This window comes from Oncorhynchus tshawytscha, linkage group LG14, assembly GCF_018296145.1.
Source record: "Oncorhynchus tshawytscha isolate Ot180627B linkage group LG14, Otsh_v2.0, whole genome shotgun sequence".
Classification (NCBI taxonomy): Eukaryota; Metazoa; Chordata; class Actinopteri; order Salmoniformes; family Salmonidae; genus Oncorhynchus; species Oncorhynchus tshawytscha.
In genome coordinates this window covers 34,764,593-34,785,553 of record NC_056442.1, presented here as the reverse complement: position 1 = coordinate 34,785,553, position 20,961 = coordinate 34,764,593, and the positions used below count along the sequence as shown (strand labels likewise).

At 47.9% G+C, this 20,961-nt stretch overlaps 1 protein-coding gene across 1 annotated transcript in view; it reads right to left on the bottom strand.

Annotated features, from left to right (window-relative positions):
* LOC112267103 (membrane-associated phosphatidylinositol transfer protein 3-like) overlaps positions 1–19,391 on the bottom strand; it is a 72,159-nt gene extending 52,768 nt beyond the window's left edge. Inside the window, 4 exon segments of the mRNA XM_042297416.1 lie at positions 668–861; positions 1,910–2,044; positions 3,786–3,975; positions 19,168–19,391. Of these exon segments, the coding sequence (XP_042153350.1) occupies positions 668–861; positions 1,910–2,044; positions 3,786–3,975; positions 19,168–19,355 (707 nt within the window). The 5' untranslated portion in view covers positions 19,356–19,391.
* Positions 19,392–20,961: the final 1,570 nt, after the last annotated feature.

The following is a 20,961-nucleotide window of genomic DNA, read 5'->3' as shown; positions in this document are numbered from 1 at the left end:
TATGGTTATGGTTAAGGGTTAGGGTTATGGTTAAGGTTTAGGGTTATGGTTAAGAGTTAGGGTTATTGGTTAGGGTTATGGTTAAGGGTTCGGGTTGAACTGGGTGTGGACATGTAGATAGGGTTAGAGTTATGGTTAAGGGTTATGGTTTAGGGTTATGGTTTAGGGTTATGGTTAAGGGTTAGGGTTAAGGGTTAGGGTTAAGGGTTAGGGTTAAGGATTAGGGTTATGGTTATAGTTAAGGGTTAGGGTTAAGGATTAGGGTTATGGTTATGGTTAAGGGTTAGGGTTAAGGGTTATGGTTATGGTTATGGTTAAGGGTTAAGGGTTAGGGTTATGGTTAAGGGTTATGGTTAAGGGTTAGGGTTATGGTTAAGAGTTAGGGTTATTGGTTAGGGTTATGGTTAAGGGTTCGGGTTGAACTGGGTGTGGACATGTAGATAGGGTTAGAGTTATGGTTAAGGGTTAGGGTTATGGTTAAGGGTTAGGGTTGAACTGGATGTGGACATGTAGCTAGGGTTAGGGTTAGGGTTATGGTTAAGGGTTAAGGTTATGGTTAAGGGTTAGGGTTATGGTTAAGGGTTAGGGTTGAACCGGGTGTGGACATGTAGCTAGGGTTTTGGTAAGGATTAGCTTCCATCAGGGTGATGTTCTCTGTCTACAGTACCTGCTGAAGAAGCTGTGTTGTCCAGTAGATGTGTCTCCATCATACGAGTCACTCTGTTTCCTGCTGAGGGGCTGTCTGGCCTCGTTGTGTCCATCGCTGGGCAGGGCCGAGATATCAATGTTACTCTTACTCAGCCTCTTACTGGAGCTGAGGCCAAGGCTGGGGCTGTGACAGGGGCTGTCCTCAGGGTTATCCTGCGTGGGTGGAAGAGAGCGTGGGACACAAGCCTTCACCGTTCACTCACACTCAAATACCATAACTGAACACAAATGAGCAGCTCATTGCTAATCCCTCTTTCTCAGCACATAGGAGAATGTGGGAGCTGGCTAGCTACCAGACCTGGGTATAAATACATGTGCGTTTGAGTATTTGGACTTGAAATATTTCTGTGTATGAGTATTTTTCAAATAATGTGGCCAAATCAACAACTTCTATTTGAAGTATTTTAAAGTATTTTAAAATAATTTTCTATAAATAGCCTACCATTTCAAACTACATTATGTCAAAATACAGTACTTGTTTCCAAATACATTATTTCAAATACCCCTAAGACCAAACAGACCCAGGTTTAAATGCATGGAGTATTTAAATATTTGCATTTGAAAATACACTTTGTATTGTGTATTTGAGTATTTTTCAAATACATACCAACACTTTCCATGTGTATTTCCAAATACATTTTAATATTCAATTACTTTATTTTAAATGTCTCTCAAAGTAATTGAAATACACAAAATAATATTTGAGAGAGAGAGAGAGAGAGAGAGAGAGAGAGAGAGAGAGAGAGAGAGAGAGAGAGAGAGAGAGAGAGAGAGAGAGAGAGAGAGAGAGAGAGAGAGAGAGAGAGAGAGAGAGAGAGAGAGAGAGAGAGAGAGAGAGAGAGAGAGAGAGAGAGAGAGAGAGAGGGGTTCGGACAGTGAGAGCAGCCCAGGGGATCATGCAGTACTAACTGGGTGTAAACAGGAAAAGACAGGCCAGCTCAGGGCGGAGAGAGAGGATTTTCAAGGTCTTGGCTAGGATAGCATGGGGAAGGAGAGACTGTCTGAGAGGAAAGCTGTCTGAACAGAGAAGATCTTACACAATTCTAGCTACAGGCCATGGGGAGATAGTTGAATAGCACAGAAAGCACAAACTGAAATTGTAATGCCTCAATTTAAAAGGGTCTAGGGGAATCTAAAAGTGCATTTTTACAGAACATGTTAGAGTATATGTTGATTGAGTTGTAATGTGTCATGCCACTACCTTGAGGCTCTCAGTGCTGTTGTTCCTGCTGCTGCTGGGGCTGCTGTGCTGCCTCTGACTGCTACTACTGCTGCTGCTGAAACACAGGGCGTCGAAGCACAGCACACCTCCCACACAGTCGCCCATCACACACACCTGGACAGGAACACACAAGCACGCACGCACGCACGCACGCACAGACACACACACATCGTTTTAGAGACCCTCGCTCCATGCCTCCCCAGCAGGCAGATTTGGGCCCCGTGCCTGTTCAGATCCATAGTCGAATCTGAATGTCAATAACACACTTCATTAGGACTGACTCGGTCTGAGGGAACAACACATTTCTCCTTAATTGGTTTGACGTGACACCATTGTACTTGGCTTCCTGACTTGGAATTGCATTATGACCACAAATCTTGTCAAAGTTATGAAAGGAGGGGCCTCCCGAGTGGCGCAGCGGTCTAAGGCACTGCATCACAGTACCTGGGTTCGATCCCGGTCTCCCGGCCGTGACCGGGAGACCCATGAGGTGGCACACAATTGGCCCAGCGTCGTCCGTGTTAGGGGATGGTTTGGTTTGTCTCATCGTGATTTTCTTGTCTCATCACGCTCTAGTGACTCCTTGTGGCGGACGGTGTTTCCTCCGACACATTGGTGCAGCTGGTTTCCAAGTTAAGCAAGCAGTGTGGCTTGGCAGGGTCATGTTTCGGTGGATGCATGGCTCTCGAGTCCGTAGGGGAGTTGCAGCGATGGGACAATACTAACTACCAATTGGATATCACGAAAAAGGGGTAAAAGTACAAAAAATATATATAATTATTCAAGGAGAGGAAGTTCAATATAATAGAGTTTATACATTGTATGGTTTTGCCAGTAATGTGCTCTTGAAAATTACAGCACTTAATTAAAACATAGGTCTTTATCAGAGAGGGGATTGCCCACAGGTGTGTGAGAGTTAATGGGGTCTGCAGACGGCATGATAAAGCTGCAGGTCTCTGGCGACACTAGTCCCCACAGTGAACACAAAGGATTACCCAGCCCTCTCTATCCCAATGATCACTTCCTCTGGAAATCTTTGGCTTCCATTAAACGGACTGCAGCACATTATTGGATTTGGCCTGAGAGATTAGAGGGAATGAGATCTCCCATTCTCTCTCTCCTCTTCTCCTCCCTTGTTCCTAACACTATGATTCATCTCCAGTCAGTCAGTGTGACCCTGTGGGAGCCGGGGGGACACTTTAGAGGACGGACCCACCTGGCCAGTGAAGCCCTATACGGGGGGACACTTTAGAGGATGGACCCACCTGGCCAGTGAAGCCCTATATGGAGGGACACTTTAGAGGACGGACCCACCTGGCCAGTGAAGCCCTTTATGGGCGAACACTTCCGGAGGATGGATTCACCTGGCCATTGAATGCCTTTATGGGGGGCACTTTAGAGCACGGAGCCACCTGGCCAGTGAAGCCCTATTATGGGGGGACACTTCAGAGGACGGACCCACCTGGCCAGTGAAGTCCTATATGGGGGACACTTTAGAGGGATGGACCCACCTGGCCAATGAAGGCCTTTATGGGGGGACACTTCAGAGGACGGAGCCACCTGGCCAGTGAAGCCCTATATGGGGGGACACTTTAGAGGACGGACCCACCTGGCCAGTGAAGCCCTGTCTGGGGGATACTTTAGAGGATGGACCAACATGGCCAGTGAAGCCCTATATATGGGGGACACTTCAGAGGACGGAGCCACCTGGCCAGTGAAGTCCTATATGGGGGATACTTTAGAGGGATGGACCAACATGGCCAGTAAAGCCCTGTCTAGGGGGACACCTTAAGAGGACAGGTCTACCTTTCCAGTAAAGCCCTGTCTCCAGGGACACTTTAGAGGACAGACCCACCTGTCCGGTGAAGCCCTGTCCGTCCTGGGACACGAGGAAGCTGTGGTAGGCCTGGTTGGCGCGGGTGATGAGGGTTGCCACGGCGTCCTGATAGTGTGGGGCTGCGATGGCGAGGAGCGGGAGGGCGGCCAGGGGCAGGTGGTCAACGCTGCTGGACACACAGCTCTCATCATAGCTGTATGGGTTCAGACTGGGACAGGAAGAAGTGAGTCATTTTTTGAGCCTTGAACAACAATCAATTCAATTTAAAAAACAAAACATTATTTATCCCTGGAAATGTACTTGTGTTGCCATAGTTTCGTGTCTTACAAGGAGAATGGAATGTACCTATATGGTGAATGGAGATCCCTCTGACATTTATCAACAGGCATTCATTCATCAATCGTTTCCACTGCACAAAAATGTCTTGGGAAATGGAATTTGGAAAAAGTATTGTAATTGGCTGCTTCTGTTAATCCAAGGTTATTTTGGGAAAGATCCAACAAAATGATTTGTTACCCCGGAACGTATAAATACGATGAATGAGCATGTGGCTAATCATCTCTCTCTCTCAATTAGATTTAAGGGCTTTATTGGCATGGTCTCTCTCTCTACAGGTGCAGGCTTGTAGACTCTCCCCGGCTGGCACAACCTCTCCTCCTATGCCTGTCTGATAGCAGCCTCTGTTTATCTGATGTGTGTGTGTGTGTGTGTGTGTGTGTGTGTGTGTGTGTGTGTGTGTGTGTGTGTGTGCATGTGTGTGTGTGCATGTGTATGCAGGCGTGTCTTTTCTGTGTGTGTGAATCACAGGGAGTGACAGTGCTGCACGCCACAGCGTCCGAGTAATGCCCTCTGTAGAGAATAGGGTGCCATTTGGGATGGACCCAGTGCCTGGAGGGACCAGTATGGGGTGTGAGGGTGGGGTCAACATGGTGCAAAGACCTAGCAGTATCCCTGTAGACATACTACCATTGATAAGAACATCAAGGAGAGAAATTGAGCTTTCCAGGTGGATGGCTCAAGCTATGATGTCTGGCTGTTACTATGAAGGGAGGAGTACCCCTGCTCTCTCTCTCTCTCAATTCAATTCAATTCAATTCAAGGGCTTTATTGGCATGGGAAACATATAACATTCGGGGCGGCAGTGGTTAGAGCGTTGGACTAGTAACCGGAAGGTTGCAAGTTCAAACCCCTGAGCTGACAAGGTACAAATCTGTCGTTCTGCCCCTGAACAGGCAGTTAACCCACTGTTCCTAGGCCGTCATTGAAAATAAGAATTTGTTCTTAACTGACTTGCCTAGTTAAATAAAGGTACAATAAATAAATATATATACACTGCTCAAAAAATAAAGGGAACACTTAAACAACACAATGTAACTCCAAGTCAATCACACTTCTGTGAAATCAAACTGTCCACTTAGGAAGCAACACTGATTGACAATAAATGTCATATGCTGTTGTGCAAATGGAATGGACAACAGGTGGAAATTATAGGCAATTAGCAAGACACCCCCAATAAAGGAGTGGTTCTACCACAGACCACTTCTCAGTTCCTATGCTTCCTGGCTGATGTTTTGGTCACTTTTGAATGCTGGCGGTGCTTTCACTCTTGTGGTAGCATGAGACGGAGTCTACAACCCACACAAGTGGCTCAGGTAGTGCAGCTCATCCAGGATGGAACATCAATGCGAGCTGTGGCAAGAAGGTTTGCTGTGTCTGTCAGCGTAGAGTCCAGAGCATGGAGGCGCTACCAGGAGACAGGCCAGTACATCAGGAGACGTGGAGGAGGCCGTAGGAGGGCAAAAACCCACTAGCAGAACCGCTACCTCCGCCTTTGTGCAAGGAGGAGCAGGAGGAGCACTGCCAGAGCCCTGCAAAATGACCTCCAGCAGGCCACAAATGTGCATGTGTCTGCTCAAATGGTCAGAAACAGACTCCATGAGGGTGGTATGAGGGCCCGACGTCCACAGGTGGGGGTGGTGCTTACAGCCCAACACCGTGCAGGATGTTTGGCATTTGCCAGAGAACACCAGGATTAGCAAATTGGCATCCCTGTCTCACCCCACAGCCCTGTGTGAAGAAATGTGTTTTTTTGCCTATTTTAACACTTGAAAACATGGATTTTATAATATCGTATATTTTTCCCCCAACACCACTTTCCATCAATTTGTATAGTAGACCCTCATGCCAAATTGAGTCTCTCTCTCTCTCTCTCTCTCTCTCTCTGTGTGTGTGTGTGTGAACAGATCCCCTGTGTCTGTGGTGGGGAACATGGAGCATGAAACTGTGACACCACTATAATAAGACTTGCCTACAGTATAAAAGTGATAGGAACAGTTTTCTGTTCAGTTCTTTCACAGGTACAGTTAGGCTAGGTGAAAGGTTCCGTTTCACTAGAATGTATCTGAAGCTGGTACAAGACCCCAGAATGGTTGACTGTCTGCTTTTAAAGCTGTGTACTGTAAGTACTTAGACTGTAACAGCGGTACTATATGGGTTATCCACTGGTAGTCACTGTCAAGGGCCTGTGTAATGTACTGAGGGCAAGGTCATAGCTATAGCTGTGCTGTGTCATGCTGTTCCTGTCATGTTAACAGAGCCCTGTAGAGCCCCCCTGCTGCTGGCACAGGACACAGACATTACCTTAACACTGCTGGCACAGGACACAAACATTACCTTAACACTGCTGGCACAGGACACGCACATTACCTTAACACTGCTGGCACAGGACACATACATTACCTTAACACTGCTGGCACAGGACACAAACATTACCTTAACACCCCTGGACAGGACAAACACACATTACCATAACACCCCTGGACAGGTGGCTCCACGGCCAAGACCAAGGTCAAAGGGCACCTAGACACAACACAACAAGACATCACAAAGCCACCCACCCAGCTTCTCTCGTCAGCCTGTTCTTTATTTATTTCTAGAGATGGATAATTAGTAAACTACTTATGCAAACACCTGCTGTTGGTATTGCAGTGGGATGTCTATTCTTTACCTTTATAGTGTCCAGACAATGCTTTGTTACTGACTTTCAGTGTAATTGGATTCCACTATACAGGTATGTTGTTGTTGGTTGATTTAAAGTTGGGCTGGGGATCAAATTTCTTGGTGCTGTTTGTTTTGAATCAGTACAATTAATTAGAAGTAGGGAGACAGCAACCTGTTCTTCCAGGTGTAAAATTATTGCTCAACCAAGGGCTCGTTAATTAAGACTGTAATAGGAATCAGGTTAGATTCTCCAGATTCTCAATTAAGACAACATGTTCAGCCCTAAAGATGCTCAGAAGAGGCAGAAATGCTAATGAGGTTGACATAGCAACATCAATACAGCAAACACTGTTAACACTGTGGATAACTGTCTCAGGAGACTGAGACTATTGCTTCTCATCTTTCTCAGTCTGCCATATTAACAACACAGATCCTAATAGGAACACAGTGGCTTTCAAGTCTCCAGACACTATGACAGAGTATCTCTGCTGTGTGAGATAATGACACACACACACACACACACACACGTTCTCATGAGGAGAGTGTTCATGCTAGCCGGGAGGAATCTGGGGATATACTGTGGTATACCATCAGAGCAGCACAGGCCTCCCGAGTGGCACAGTGGTAAAAGGCTCTGTATCACGGTGCTTGAGGCATCACTACAGACCCGGATTCTTTCCCAGGCTCTGTCGCCGCCGATCGCGTCCAGGAGACCCATGGGGCGGTGCACAATTGGTCTAGCGTCGCCCGGGTTAGGGGAGGGCTTGGTCGGCCAGGATGGCCTTGTCCCATTGCGCTCTAGCGACTCCTGTGGCGAGCCGGGCGCAATGCACGCTGACTTTGGTCATCAATTGTACGGTGTTTCCTCAGACACATTGGTGCAGCTGGCTTCAGGGTTAAGTGAGCAGTGTGTAAAGAAGCAGTTCGGCTTGGCAGGGTCGTGTTTTGGAGGATACATGGCTCTCGACCTTCGCCTCTCCCGAGTCCGTAGGGGAGTTGCAGCGATGGGACAAGACTGTAACTACCAATTGGATATCACGAAAAAGGGGTACAAAAATGGATTACATTACATTTTTTAAAAAGCAGCACACACTTTAAGAGACCCTTGGCTACTCGCTCTCTGCCTGTGTGTAACACTTCTAACAAAAGCAGGCATACAGTTGTGTTCAACCTTCAGCGAGCCTGTCAGCCTATTCCTACAGTACATGAACGAACCTCTCAATAATACAACTTAGAGAATTGTATCAAGGCCATTCACAAAGCTCTTATCAATGCATTGATGACTGTCGTTTAAAAACAAAAAACTGTTAGAATCAGAATTGGGTTTAGTCCCAAATGGCACCGTATTCCCTATATACAGCACTACTTTTGACCAGAGTCCTATGGGCCCAAGCAGTGCACTACATTGGGAATAGGGTGCCATTTTGGACACAATGTTTATCATCCTTTCCCACATCCATTTCTGATTCTACAGGTTTACATATTAATGTGCTGATGAAGAGATGCCTAGCTAGCTGCCATGAACAGGATCCATCCATTAGGAGCGGCATGGCAAGAGAGAGGAGATAAGGCTGATTAAACAGATAAGCCCCTAAGCTAGCATCAGCAAGCTAGCATCTCTCCTCAAAGCTAATACAGCACACAGTAGTCTAACCTTGAGAGAAGGTTACACTTTCTCACATTCTCTCCCACTTCATCTAATGTCACAGAGCAGCGAAGACTGAAAAGGCTCTCTTCAGAGAGGATTTGTGGAATTTCTGCTTAATTGCCCTCCCCTTGTCTTAATGGCCTGGGTTTACAGGGCACACAGTTTACAAAGCGAGGGAGAGACAGAGTCCGAGGGAGCGACAGAGACAGGGAGAGGGAGAGACAGAGACATATACAGAAGGAGAGGCAGAGACAGAAGGAGAGACAGAGGGAGAGACAGAGACATATACAGAAGGAGAGGCAGAGACAGAAGGAGAGACAGAGGGAGAGACAGAGACATATACAGAAGGAGAGGCAGAGACAGAAGGAGAGACAGAAGGAGAGGCAGAGACAGAGACATATACAGAAGGAGAGGCAGAGACAGAAGGAGAGACAGAGACAGAAGGAGAGGCAGAAGGAGAGAAAGAGACAGAAGGAGAGACAGAAGGAGAGGCAGAAGGAGAGGCAGAGACAGAAGGAGAGACAGAGACAGAGGGAGAGACAGAAGGAGAGACAGAGGGAGAGACAGAAGGAGAGACAGAAGGAGAGACAGAGGGAGAGGCAGAGACAGAAGGAGAGACAGCCGAAGAGACAGAGACATATACAGAGGAGAGGGAGAGACAGAGACATATACAGAAGGAGAGGCAGAGGGAGAGACAGAAGGAGAGACAGAGACATAAGGAGAGACAGAGGAAGAGACAGAGACATATACAGAAGGAGAGGCAGAGACAGAAGGAGAGGCAGAGACAGAAGGAGAGGCAGAGGGAGAGACAGAAGGAGAGGCAGAGACAGAAGGAGAGACAGAGACAGAAGGAGAGACAGAGACATATACAGAGGAGAGGGAGATACAGAGACATATACAGAAGGAGAGGTAGAGACAGAAGGAGAGACAGAGGGAGAGACAGAGACATATACAGAAGGAGAGGCAGAGACAGAGACACATACAGAAGGAGAGACAGAGACAGAAGGAGAGGCAGAGACAGAAGGAGAGACAGAGGGAGAGACAGAGACATATACAGAAGGAGAGACAGAGACATATACAGAAGGAGAGGGAGAGACAGAGACATATACAGAAGGAGAGACAGAGACAGAAGGAGAGGCAGAGGGAGAGATAGAGACATATACAGAAGGAGAGGGAGAGACAGAGACAGAAGGAGAGGCAGAGGGAGAGATAGAGACATATACAGAAGGAGAGGGAGAGACATATACAGAAGGAGAGACAGAGACAGAAGGAGAGGCAGAGGGAGAGACAGAGACATATACAGAAGGAGAGACAGAAGGAGAGACAGAGACAGAAGGAGAGACAGAAGGAGAGACAGAGACAGAGACATATACAGAAGGAGAGGCAGAGACAGAGACATATACAGAAGGAGAGACAGAGACATATACAGAAGGAGAGGGAGAGGGAGAGACACATACAGAAGGAGAGGCAGAGACAGAAGGAGAGACAGAGACATATACAGAAGGAGAGGGAGAGACAGAGACATACAAAAGGAGAGGCAGAGACAGAAGGAGAGGCAGAGACAGAAGGAGAGGCAGAGACAGAAGGAGAGACAGAGGGAAAGACAGAGACAGAAGGAGAGACAGAAGGAGAGACAGAGACATATACAGAAGGAGAGACAGAGACATATACAGAAGGAGAGGGAAAGACAGAGACATATACAGAAGGAGAGGCAGAGACAGAGGGAGAGACAGATACATGTACAGAAGGAGAGACAGAGACAGAAGGAGAGACAGAAGGAGAGACAGCGACATATACAGAAGGAGAGGCAGAGACAGAAGGAGAGACAGAGACAGAAGGAGAGACAGAGACAGAAGGAGAGACAGATACATATACAGAAGGAGAGGCAGAGACAGAGACATATACAGAAGGAGAGACAGAGACAGAAGGAGAGACAGAGACATATACAGAAGGAGAGACAGAGACAGAAGGAGAGACAGAGACAGAAGGAGAGACAGAGACATATACAGAAGGAGAGACAGAGACAGAAGGAGAGACAGAGACAGAAGGAGAGACAGAGACATATACAGAAGGAGAGGCAGAGACAGAAGGAGAGACAGAGACAGAAGGAGAGACAGAGACATATACAGAAGGAGAGGCAGAGACAGAAGGAGAGACAGAGACAGAAGGAGAGACAGAGACAGAAGGAGAGACAGAAGGAGAGACAGAGACAGAAGGAGAGACAGAAGGAGAGGCAGAGACAGAAGGAGAGACAGAGACAGAAGGAGAGACAGAGACAGAAGGAGAGGCAGACACAGAAGTAGAGACAGAAGGAGAGACAGAGACAGAAGGAGAGACAGAAGGAGAGGCAGAGACAGAAGGAGAGACAGAGGCAAAAGGAGAGACAGAGACAGAAGGAGAGACAGAGACATATACAGAAGGAGAGACAGAGGGAGAGACAGAGACATATACAGAAGGAGAGGCAGAGACAGAAGGAGAGACAGAGACAGAAGGAGAGGCAGAGGGAGAGACAGAGACATATACAGAAGGAGAGGCAGAGACAGAAGGAGAGACAGAGACAGAAGGAGAGGCAGACACAGAAGGAGAGGCAGAGACAGAAGAAGAAACAGAAGGAGAGACAGAGACAGAAGGAGAGACAGAGACAGAAGGAGAGACAGAGACAGAAGGAGAGACAGAGACAGAAGGAGAGGCAGACACAGAAGTAGAGACAGAAGGAGAGACAGAGACAGAAGGAGAGGCAGAGACAGAAGGAGAGACAGAGGCAAAAGGAGAGACAGAGACAGAAGGAGAGACAGAGACATATACAGAGGGAGAGACAGAGACATATACAGAAGGAGAGGCAGAGACAGAAGGAGAGACAGAGACAGAAGGAGAGGCAGAGACAGAGACAGAGACATATACAGAAGGAGAGGCAGAGACAGAAGGAGAGACAGAGACAGAAGGAGAGGCAGACACAGAAGGAGAGGCAGAAACAGAAGAAGAAACAGAAGGAGAGACAGAGACAGAAGGAGAGGCAGACACAGAAGTAGAGACAGAAGGAGAGACAGAGACAGAAGGAGAGACAGAAGGAGAGGCAGAGACAGAAGGAGAGACAGAGGCAAAAGGAGAGACAGAGACAGAAGGAGAGACAGAGACATATACAGAAGGAGAGACAGAGGGAGAGACAGAGACATATACAGAAGGAGAGGCAGAGACAGAAGGAGAGACAGAGGGAGAGACAGAGACATATACAGAAGGAGAGGCAGAGACAGAAGGGGAGACAGAGACAGAAGGAGAGGCAGAGGGAGAGACAGAGACATATACAGAAGGAGAGGCAGAGACAGAAGGAGAGACAGAGACAGAAGGAGAGGCAGACACAGAAGGAGAGACAGAGACAGAAGGAGAGACAGAGACAGAAGGAGAGACAGAGACATATACAGAAGGAGATACAGAGACAGAAGGAGAGGCAGACACAGAAGGAGAGACAGAGACAGAAGGAGAGACAGAAGGAGAGACAGAGACATATACAGAAGGAGAGGCAGAGACAGAAGGAGAGACAGAGACAGAAGGAGAGGCAGAGGGAGAGACAGAAACATATACAGAAGGAGAGGCAGAGACAGAAGGAGAGACAGAGACATATACAGAAGGAGAGGCAGAGACAGAAGGAGAGACAGAAGGAGAGACAGAGACAGAAGGAGAGACAGAGACAGAAGGAGAGACAGAGACATATACAGAGGAGAGGGAGAGACAGAGACAGGGAGAGGGCGAGACAGAGACATATACAGAAGGAGAGGCAGAGACAGAAGGAGAGACAGAAGGAGAGACAGAGACAGAAGGAGAGGCAGAGACAGAAGGAGAGACAGAAGGAGAGACAGAGACATATACAGAAGGAGAGGCAGAGACAGAAGGAGAGACAGAAGGAGAGACAGAGACAGAAGGAGAGGCAGAGACAGAAGGAGAGACAGATACATATACAGAAGGAGAGACAGAGACAGAAGGAGAGGCAGAGGGAGAGACAGAGACATATACAGAAGGAGAGGCAGAGACAGAAGGAGAGACAGAGACAGAAGGAGAGGCAGAGACAGAAGGAGAGACAGAAGGAGAGGAAGAGACATATACAGAAGGAGAGACAGAGACAGAGACATATACAGAAGGAGAGGCAGAGACAGAAGGAGAGACAGAGACAGAAGGAGAGACAGAGACAGAAGGAGAGACAGAGACATATACAGAAGGAGAGGGAGAGACAGAGCCATATACAGAAGGAGAGGCAGAGACAGAGGGAGAGACAGAAGGAGATGCAGAGACAGAAGGAGAAACAGAAGGAGAGACAGAGACAGAAGGAGAGGCAGAAGGAGAGGCAGAGACGGGAGAGGCAGAGATAGAAGAAGAAACAGAAGGAGAGACAGAGACAGAAGGAGAGGCAGACACAGAAGTAGAGACAGAAGGAGAGGCAGAGACAGAAGGAGAGACAGAGGCAAAAGGAGAGACAGAGACAGAAGGAGAGACAGAGACATATACAGAAGGAGAGACAGAGGGAGAGACAGAAGGAGAGGCAGAGACAGAAGGAGAGACAGAGGGAGAGACAGAGACATATACAGAAGGAGAGGCAGAGACAGAAGGAGAGACAGAGACAGAAGGAGAGGCAGAGGGAGAGACAGAGACATATACAGAAGGAGAGGCAGAGACAGAAGGAGAGACAGAGACATATACAGAAGGAGAGACAGAGACAGAAGGAGAGACAGAGACAGAAGGAGAGGCAGAGGGAGAGACAGAGACAGAAGGAGAGGCAGAGACAGAAGGAGAGACAGAAGGAGAGACAGAGACAGAAGGAGAGGCAGAGACAGAAGGAGAGGCAGAGACAGAAGGAGAGGCAGAGACAGAAGGAGAGGCAGAGACAGAAGGAGAGGCAGAGACAGAAGGAGAGGCAGAGACAGAAGGAGAGGCAGAGACAGAAGGAGAGACAGAAGGAGAGGCAGAGACAGAAGGAGAGGCAGAGACAGAAGGAGAGGCAGAGACAGAAGGAGAGGCAGAGACAGAAGGAGAGGCAGAGACAGAAGGAGAGACAGAAGGAGAGGCAGAGACAGAAGGAGAGACAGAAGGAGAGGCAGAGACAGAAGGAGAGACAGAGACAGAAGGAGAGACAGAAGGAGAGGCAGAGACAGAAGGAGAGACAGAAGGAGAGGCAGAGACAGAAGGAGAGACAGAGACAGAAGGAGAGACAGAAGGAGAGACAGAGACAGAAGGAGAGGCAGAGACAGAAGGAGAGGCAGAGACAGAGGGAGATGCAGAGACAGAGGGAGACACAGAAGGAGAGGCAGAGACAGAAGGAGAAACAGAAGGAGAGACAGAGACAGAAGGAGAGACAGAGACAGAAGGAGAGACAGAAGGAGAGACAGAAGGAGAGGCAGAGACAGAAGGAGAGACAGAGACAGAAGGAGAGGCAGAGACAGAAGGAGAGGCAGAAGGAGAGAAAGAGACAGAAGGAGAGACAGAAGGAGAGGCAGAAGGAGATGCAGAGACAGAAGGAGAGACAGAGACAGAGGGCGAGACAGAAGGAGAGACAGAAGGTGAGACAGAAGGAGAGACAGAAGGAGAGGCAGAGACAGAAGAGAAACAGAAGGAGAGACAGAGACAGAGACAGAAGGAGAGGCAGAGACAGAAGGAGAAACAGAAGGAGAGACAGAGACAGAAGGAGAGACAGAAGGAGAGACAGAAGGAGAGGCAGAGACAGAAGGAGAGACAGAGACAGAGGGCGAGACAGAAGGAGAGACAGAAGGAGAGGCAGAGACAGAAGGAGAGACAGAGACAGAAGGAGAGACAGAAGGAGAGGCAGAGACAGAAAGAGAAACAGAAGGAGAGACAGAAGGAGAGACAGAGACAGAGGGCGAGACAGAAGGAGAGACAGAAGGAGAGACAGAAGGAGAGACAGAGACAGAAGGAGAGACAGAGACAGAGGGAGAGACAGAAACAGAGACAGAAGGAGAGACAGAGACAGAAGGAGAGGCAGAGACAGAAGGAGAGACAGAGACAGAAGGAGAGACAGAAGCAGAGGCAGAAGGAGAGACAGAGACAGAAGGAGAGGCAGAGACAGAAGGAGAGGCAGAGACAGAAGGAGAGACAGAAGGAGAGGCAGAGACAGAAGGAGAGGCAGAGACAGAAGGAGAGGCTGAGACAGAAGGAGAGGCAGAAGGAGAGAAAGAGACAGAAGGAGAGGCAGAAGGAGAGAAAGAGACAGAGGGAGAGACAGAAGGAGAGACAGAAGGAGAGACAGAAGGAGAGGCAGAGACAGAAGGAGAGACAGAAGGAGAGGCAGAGACAGAAGGAGAGGCAGAGACAGAAGGAGAGGCAGAGACAGAAGGAGAGGCAGAAGGAGAGAAAGAGACAGAAGGAGAGACAGAAGGAGAGACAGAAGGAGAGGCAGAGACAGAAGGAGAGACAGAAGGAGAGGCAGAGACAGAAGGAGAGGCAGAGACAGAAGGAGAGGCAGAAGGAGAGAAAGAGACAGAAGGAGAGACAGAAGGAGAGACAGAAGGAGAGGCAGAGACAGAAGGAGAGACAGAGACAGAGGGAGAGACAGAAGGAGAGACAGAAGGTGAGACAGAGGGAGAGGCAGAGACAGACGGAGAGACAGCCGGAGAGACAGGGGGAGATGCAGAGGCACAGCTCACAGTGAGCTTAATTAGGCAAAGATGTGTGGAGTGAAGTGAGAGCTGCTGCTCTCTGGCTGTGTGTGCTATGAATATACAGAATAATGAGTGGTATCTCCTTGTCCTCAGGTCACTTCAGGTCAAACTCCCTGTCCTCAGGTCACTGTCAGGTCAAACTCCCTGTAGGTCCCTGTCCTCAGGTCACTGTCAGGTCAAACTCCCTGTCGGTCCCTGTCCTCAGGTCACTGTCAGGTCAAACTCCCTGTCGGTCCCTGTCCTCAGGTCACTGTCAGGTCAAACTCCCTGTAGGTCCCTGTCCTCAGGTCACTGTCAGGTCAAACTCCCTGTCGGTCCCTGTCCTCAGATCACTGTCAGGTCAAACTCCCTGTCGGCCCCTGTGCTAAGGTCACTGTCAGGTCAAACTCCCTGTCGATCCCTGTCCTTAGGTCACTGTCAGGTCAAACTCCCTGTAGGTCCCTGTCCTCAGATCACTGTCAGGTCAAACTCCCTGTCGGTCCCTGTCCTCAGATCACTGTCAGGTCAAACTCCCTGTCGGTCCCTGTCCTCAGATCACTGTCAGGTCAAACTCCCTGTCAGTCCCTGTCCTCAGGTCACTGTCAGGTCAAACTCCCTGTCGTTCCCTGTCCTCAGATCACTGTCAGGTCAAACTCCCTGTCGTTCCCTGTCCTCAGATCACTGTCAGGTCAAACTCCCTGTCGGTCCCTGTCCTCAGGTCACTGTCAGGTCAAACTCCCTGTCGTTCCCTGTCCTCAGATCACTGTCAGGTCAAACTCCCTGTCGGTCCCTGTCCTCAGATCACTGTCAGGTCAAACTCCCTGTCGGTCCCTGTCCTCAGATCACTGTCAGGTCAAACTCCCTGTCGTTCCCTGTCCTCAGATCACTGTCAGGTCAAACTCCCTGTCGTTCCCTGTCCTCAGATCACTGTCAGGTCAAACTCCCTGTCGGTCCCTGTCCTCAGATCACTGTCAGGTCAAACTCCCTGTCGGTCCCTGTCCTCAGCTAAAATAATACAAGACCAGCACCATCAGGGAAGCCATTTTAAGACATCACTTGAGTTTGAGTTGTTTATTAGTTTAACTGTAGACACTGTTTTGTATATCTTCAACTGTCACAGAGGAAATGTGTTGTGTCACAGGAAAATAAATACATTGAGGTGCTTTACTTGTTGTCACTTGTTAATTGGATGTGCGATGGTGAAGAGTCAGACTGACTGGTTCACATCCTCATTCTGTGTGTGTGCATGAGAGCGCTTGTGTGCTTGTGTATCTGTGTGTGTGTGTGTGTGTGTTAGGTGTGTGTGTTCCACCACTCAAGCCTCTCATTACAGCTCTCCTCCTGACACCTAGCAGCTCGCCAGCGGCGGCTGGTCCCTTCATTAGGAGAGAAAGCCCATAATGAGCTCTCAGGGCCTCTCAGGATCACCATGGGCCTTGCCCAGACACCAAGAAGGTGGTGTCCTAAATGGAACCCTATTCCCTACATAGGGCACCACTTTTAACACTATGGGCCCTATGTAGGGAATAGGGTGCCATTTGTGACACAACCCAAGAGAACAGCACCGGTTATCAGGAGAAAAACACACAACACAAACACGCCAGCTCATTGTGTTCTACACACAGGGAATCACGCTCTGACCTCCACAGAGGCCTGTTTAGACTGGAGCTGCTCTTTGACGCGTTAAGAGGCTAGAGCCCATCCACTCCCTAGTGTCAAATCCCAGCAGGAGATTGAATTAGCGGCACAGCAGCAATCTCTTTTCCCACCATCGCCTCTGCATTGTATTCCTCGGATGTTGTTGTGGCTGATGTTTATAATGGCATGCCTAAAAACACAATTTAATGGCAGTGGCATCAATTAATATGTGTGTGTGTGTGTGTGGGGGGGGGCATGCACAGTGCACACTTGTATGTGTGTGGGTGTGTTTATGCGGTCACACACGTGTATTTGTGTTTGTATGTGCCCGTCTAGGAATACACTCAGAAAATGAACTGTATAAACTGTAACTCAGCAAAATCTTCGAAATTGTTGCATGTTGTGTTTATATTTTTGTTCAGTATAGAAAGCACCTTTTTTCGAAGAGTGTACATGGAGCAGCGATTTAGAAATGTGGCAATAACTCACACACACACACACACACACACACACACACACACACACACACACACACACACACACACACACACACACACACACACACACACACACACACACACACACACACACACACACACACACACACACACACACACACACACACACACACACACACACACACACACACACACACGCGCGCGTGCGCACACACAGACATACACACACACACACACACATACACACACACACACACACACACACACACATACACACACACACACACACACACACACACACACACACACACACACATACACACACAGAGTCCCGGGGATGTTGTTCCTTCCCTGGCCGTTGCTTTGCCTGCAGGGAGGCAGGCAGAAAGATGTCAAGACAGCTGCTGAGGCAACACTACATCTATTTAAGCTCTCGCCTCCAGTCTCTATCTCTCACCAACGCCAATCACCGCCCCAGACAGACGGACGACTCAGTTTGCATCCCAAACAGCACCCTATTCCCTGCTGATCAAAGTAGTGCACTATGTGGGGAATAAGTTGCTAATTGGGACGCAGCCTCAGAACCCAGTCTCCCGGTTCCCAGTCCACACATACTAACTAGTGGAAATATAGACACAAACATTTTCACTGGCATATCAATGCAAAATAGCTGTGCAAAACAAAGTGACATTCTACCAGAGACAACATATAGATTTGGAAGCTGAAACATGATTCCCCCTGAAAGCCTGGCAGCTTTAAATACAACATGAAAACATTAGTCTCTGTGCAGACAGCAGCCTGACATATACTGCCGACAATCGCCCGAAAACAGAACAGAACAGAGAGATGCTGCTTCTGCCTCCTCCTCAGAACAGGAAAAACTGAAGATAGTCTACAAAGTCTTCTAGTTTTCACCTGCCCAGGGTCTTCATTACTTAACGGAGGTGCTTTAAAGAAGAGGATCCAAAGAGAGTGAAAACCTCTTTAAGGCTTATGTGTGATTGAAGACTTGCAGGCAGCCATCATCATCTGCTTTCAAGACAGCCAGTTACAGTAACTACTGTACATGTAGAAGATGTTTTGATCAACATTGACAGGCGGGCAGCAGCTTATTCTGGAGGTAACTGATACCTCAAACGTATCATCTTTAATTCAGTTCCCTCTATGCCACAACCAGATAGACACAGGAGCCCAATAATAACAATGGTCGTTAATTAGGTAAAGACCATAGCGAGTCATCAAATGACACACTATGATCCCAATAATTAACAAAGCCACCCAAACAGCACCGGGACACTAATGCAACTCAAACCAGTCATTTGAAGTCACTCTGGGATTCAATTTCATCTTTCTTCCTCTGTTAGCTGAATAGAGCTAGTGTCTTCAGGTGGCTTCTATGGTAGATCAATTAAAAACAGTGAGCAGGATAAAAGGTTATGAGTTTCATTTTCCAAATGCCTCGAAAGCCTGGGAAATGTCAGTGGCATGCTAATTATCATCCCAACATCTGTTTAACGGCTGCCTGCTCTATATATATTTTCCAATTTAACCTTCAACAGAATTGGCAGCCTGTTATCTCTGGCCCGACGTCGCTGTTGACTCATTTGATTCCCGAGACCAATTTGTGTGAACTGGAAATGGTCACTTGGGTATTCTGCTATGCCTCCTTAAAAATGACAAACATGCCTAAACGGTGTAGTGTCATTCTGACTGTCAGACTAAATCGCTGGCAAATCGCTGCTGGGTGGTGAATTCACCTCAATGGAAATGCTATCAAATATATCCCACATATCACAAGTTATTACTGCTATAAAGCAATCATGACTCTCCACTGTGCTTCAACTATTCAGCTCAGCGACGGGAGGCAGCACTGAGGCAATCTGAAAGGGATGAAAGACCAATACAAACTGCACTTCAATGCCAAACAGAAAGCAAAAATCATAATCCTAAAAATAAAGAAATATTAAGAATGTCAATATTTTTCCTCCCCTTGACGTGTTGTGTGATTGACTCACTTGGAGACGAGGGAGAAGGCCTCGGCACACACAGCCGGGCAGGCCACTAGCTTGATCATCACATGTTCTGCTGCGGCCTGGAAGTGTGCCCGAGCCACCTTCTCCAGCACAGAGGACAGCGTGGTGGCATCGCCAGCCTTGGTGCCAGGGTCTCCCCCTGCCGTATCCAGGATGTTCCCACCATGCATCACCAGCAGCAACACGTGGGTCTTACAATGGGTCTTCTGCCAAGTGGAGGAGAGGAAGGAATGACCAAAGAAGAGTAAGAAAAGAGGTGAGGATGAGGAGGATGTGAGGGGAGAGGAGGGAGAAGTGGGTTAGTGGTATAAGGCAAGACTCCTGGACCTGCATTCATATATACTATAGATAATAGAGACACCTCATTCATATATACTATAGATAATATAGAGACCTCATTCATATATACTATAGATAATAGAGACCTCATTCATATATACTATAGATAATAGAGACACCTCATTCATATATACTATAGATAATAGAGACCTCATTCATATATACCATAGATAATAGAGACAACTCATTCATATATACCATAGATAATAGAGACAACTCATTCATATATACTATAGATAATAGAGACAACTCATTCATATATACTATAGATAATAGAGACCTCATTCACATATACCATAGATAATAGAGACCTCATTCATATATACTATAGATAATAGAGACCTCATTCATATATACCATAGATAATAGAGACAACTCATTCATATATACCATAGATAATAGAGACAACTCATTCATATATACTATAGATAATACGAACTTTATTTAACTCTCTGCAAACTGGAAACGATTTATCCGGAGGCTGCATTCATTGTAGCTGGGGATTTTAACAAGGCTAATCTGAAAACAAGACTCCCTAAATTTTATCAGCATATTGATTGCGCAACCAGGGGTGGAAAGACCCTGGATCATTGTTACTCTAACTTCCGCGACGCATATAAGGCCCTGCCCCGCCCCCCTTTCGGAAAAGCTGACCACGACTCCATTTTGTTGATCCCTGCCTACAGACAGAAACTAAAACAAGAAGCTCCCACGCTGAGGTCTGTCCAACGCTGGTCCGACCAAGCTGACTCCACACTCCAAGACTGCTTCCATCACGTGGACTGGGAGATGTTTCGTATTGCGTCAGACAACAACATTGACGAATACGCTGATACGGTGTGCGAGTTCATTAGAACATGCGTTGAAGATGTCGTTCCCATAGCAACGATTAAAACATTCCCTAACCAGAAACCGTGGATTGATGGCAGCATTCGTGTGAAACTGAAGGCACGAACCACTGCTTTTAATCAGGGCAAGGTGTCTGGTAACATGACTGAATACAAACAGTGCAGCTATTCCCTCCGCAAGGCTATCAAACAAGCTAAGCGCCAGTACAGAGACAAAGTAGAATCTCAATTCAACGGCTCAGACACAAGAGGTATGTGGCAGGGTCTACAGTCAATCACGGACTACAGGAAGAAACCCAGCCCAGTCACGGACCAGGATGTCTTGCTCCCAGGCAGACTAAATAACTTTTTTGCCCGCTTTGAGGACAATACAGTGCCACTGACACGGCCTGCAACGGAATCATGCGGTCTCTCCTTCACTGCAGCCGAAGTGAGTAAGACATTTAAACGTGTTAACCCTCGCAAGGCTGCAGGCCCAGACGGCATCCCCAGCCGCGCCCTCAGAGCATGCGCAGACCAGCTGGCCGGTGTGTTTACGGACATATTCAACCAATCCCTATACCAGTCTGCTGTTCCCACATGCTTCAAG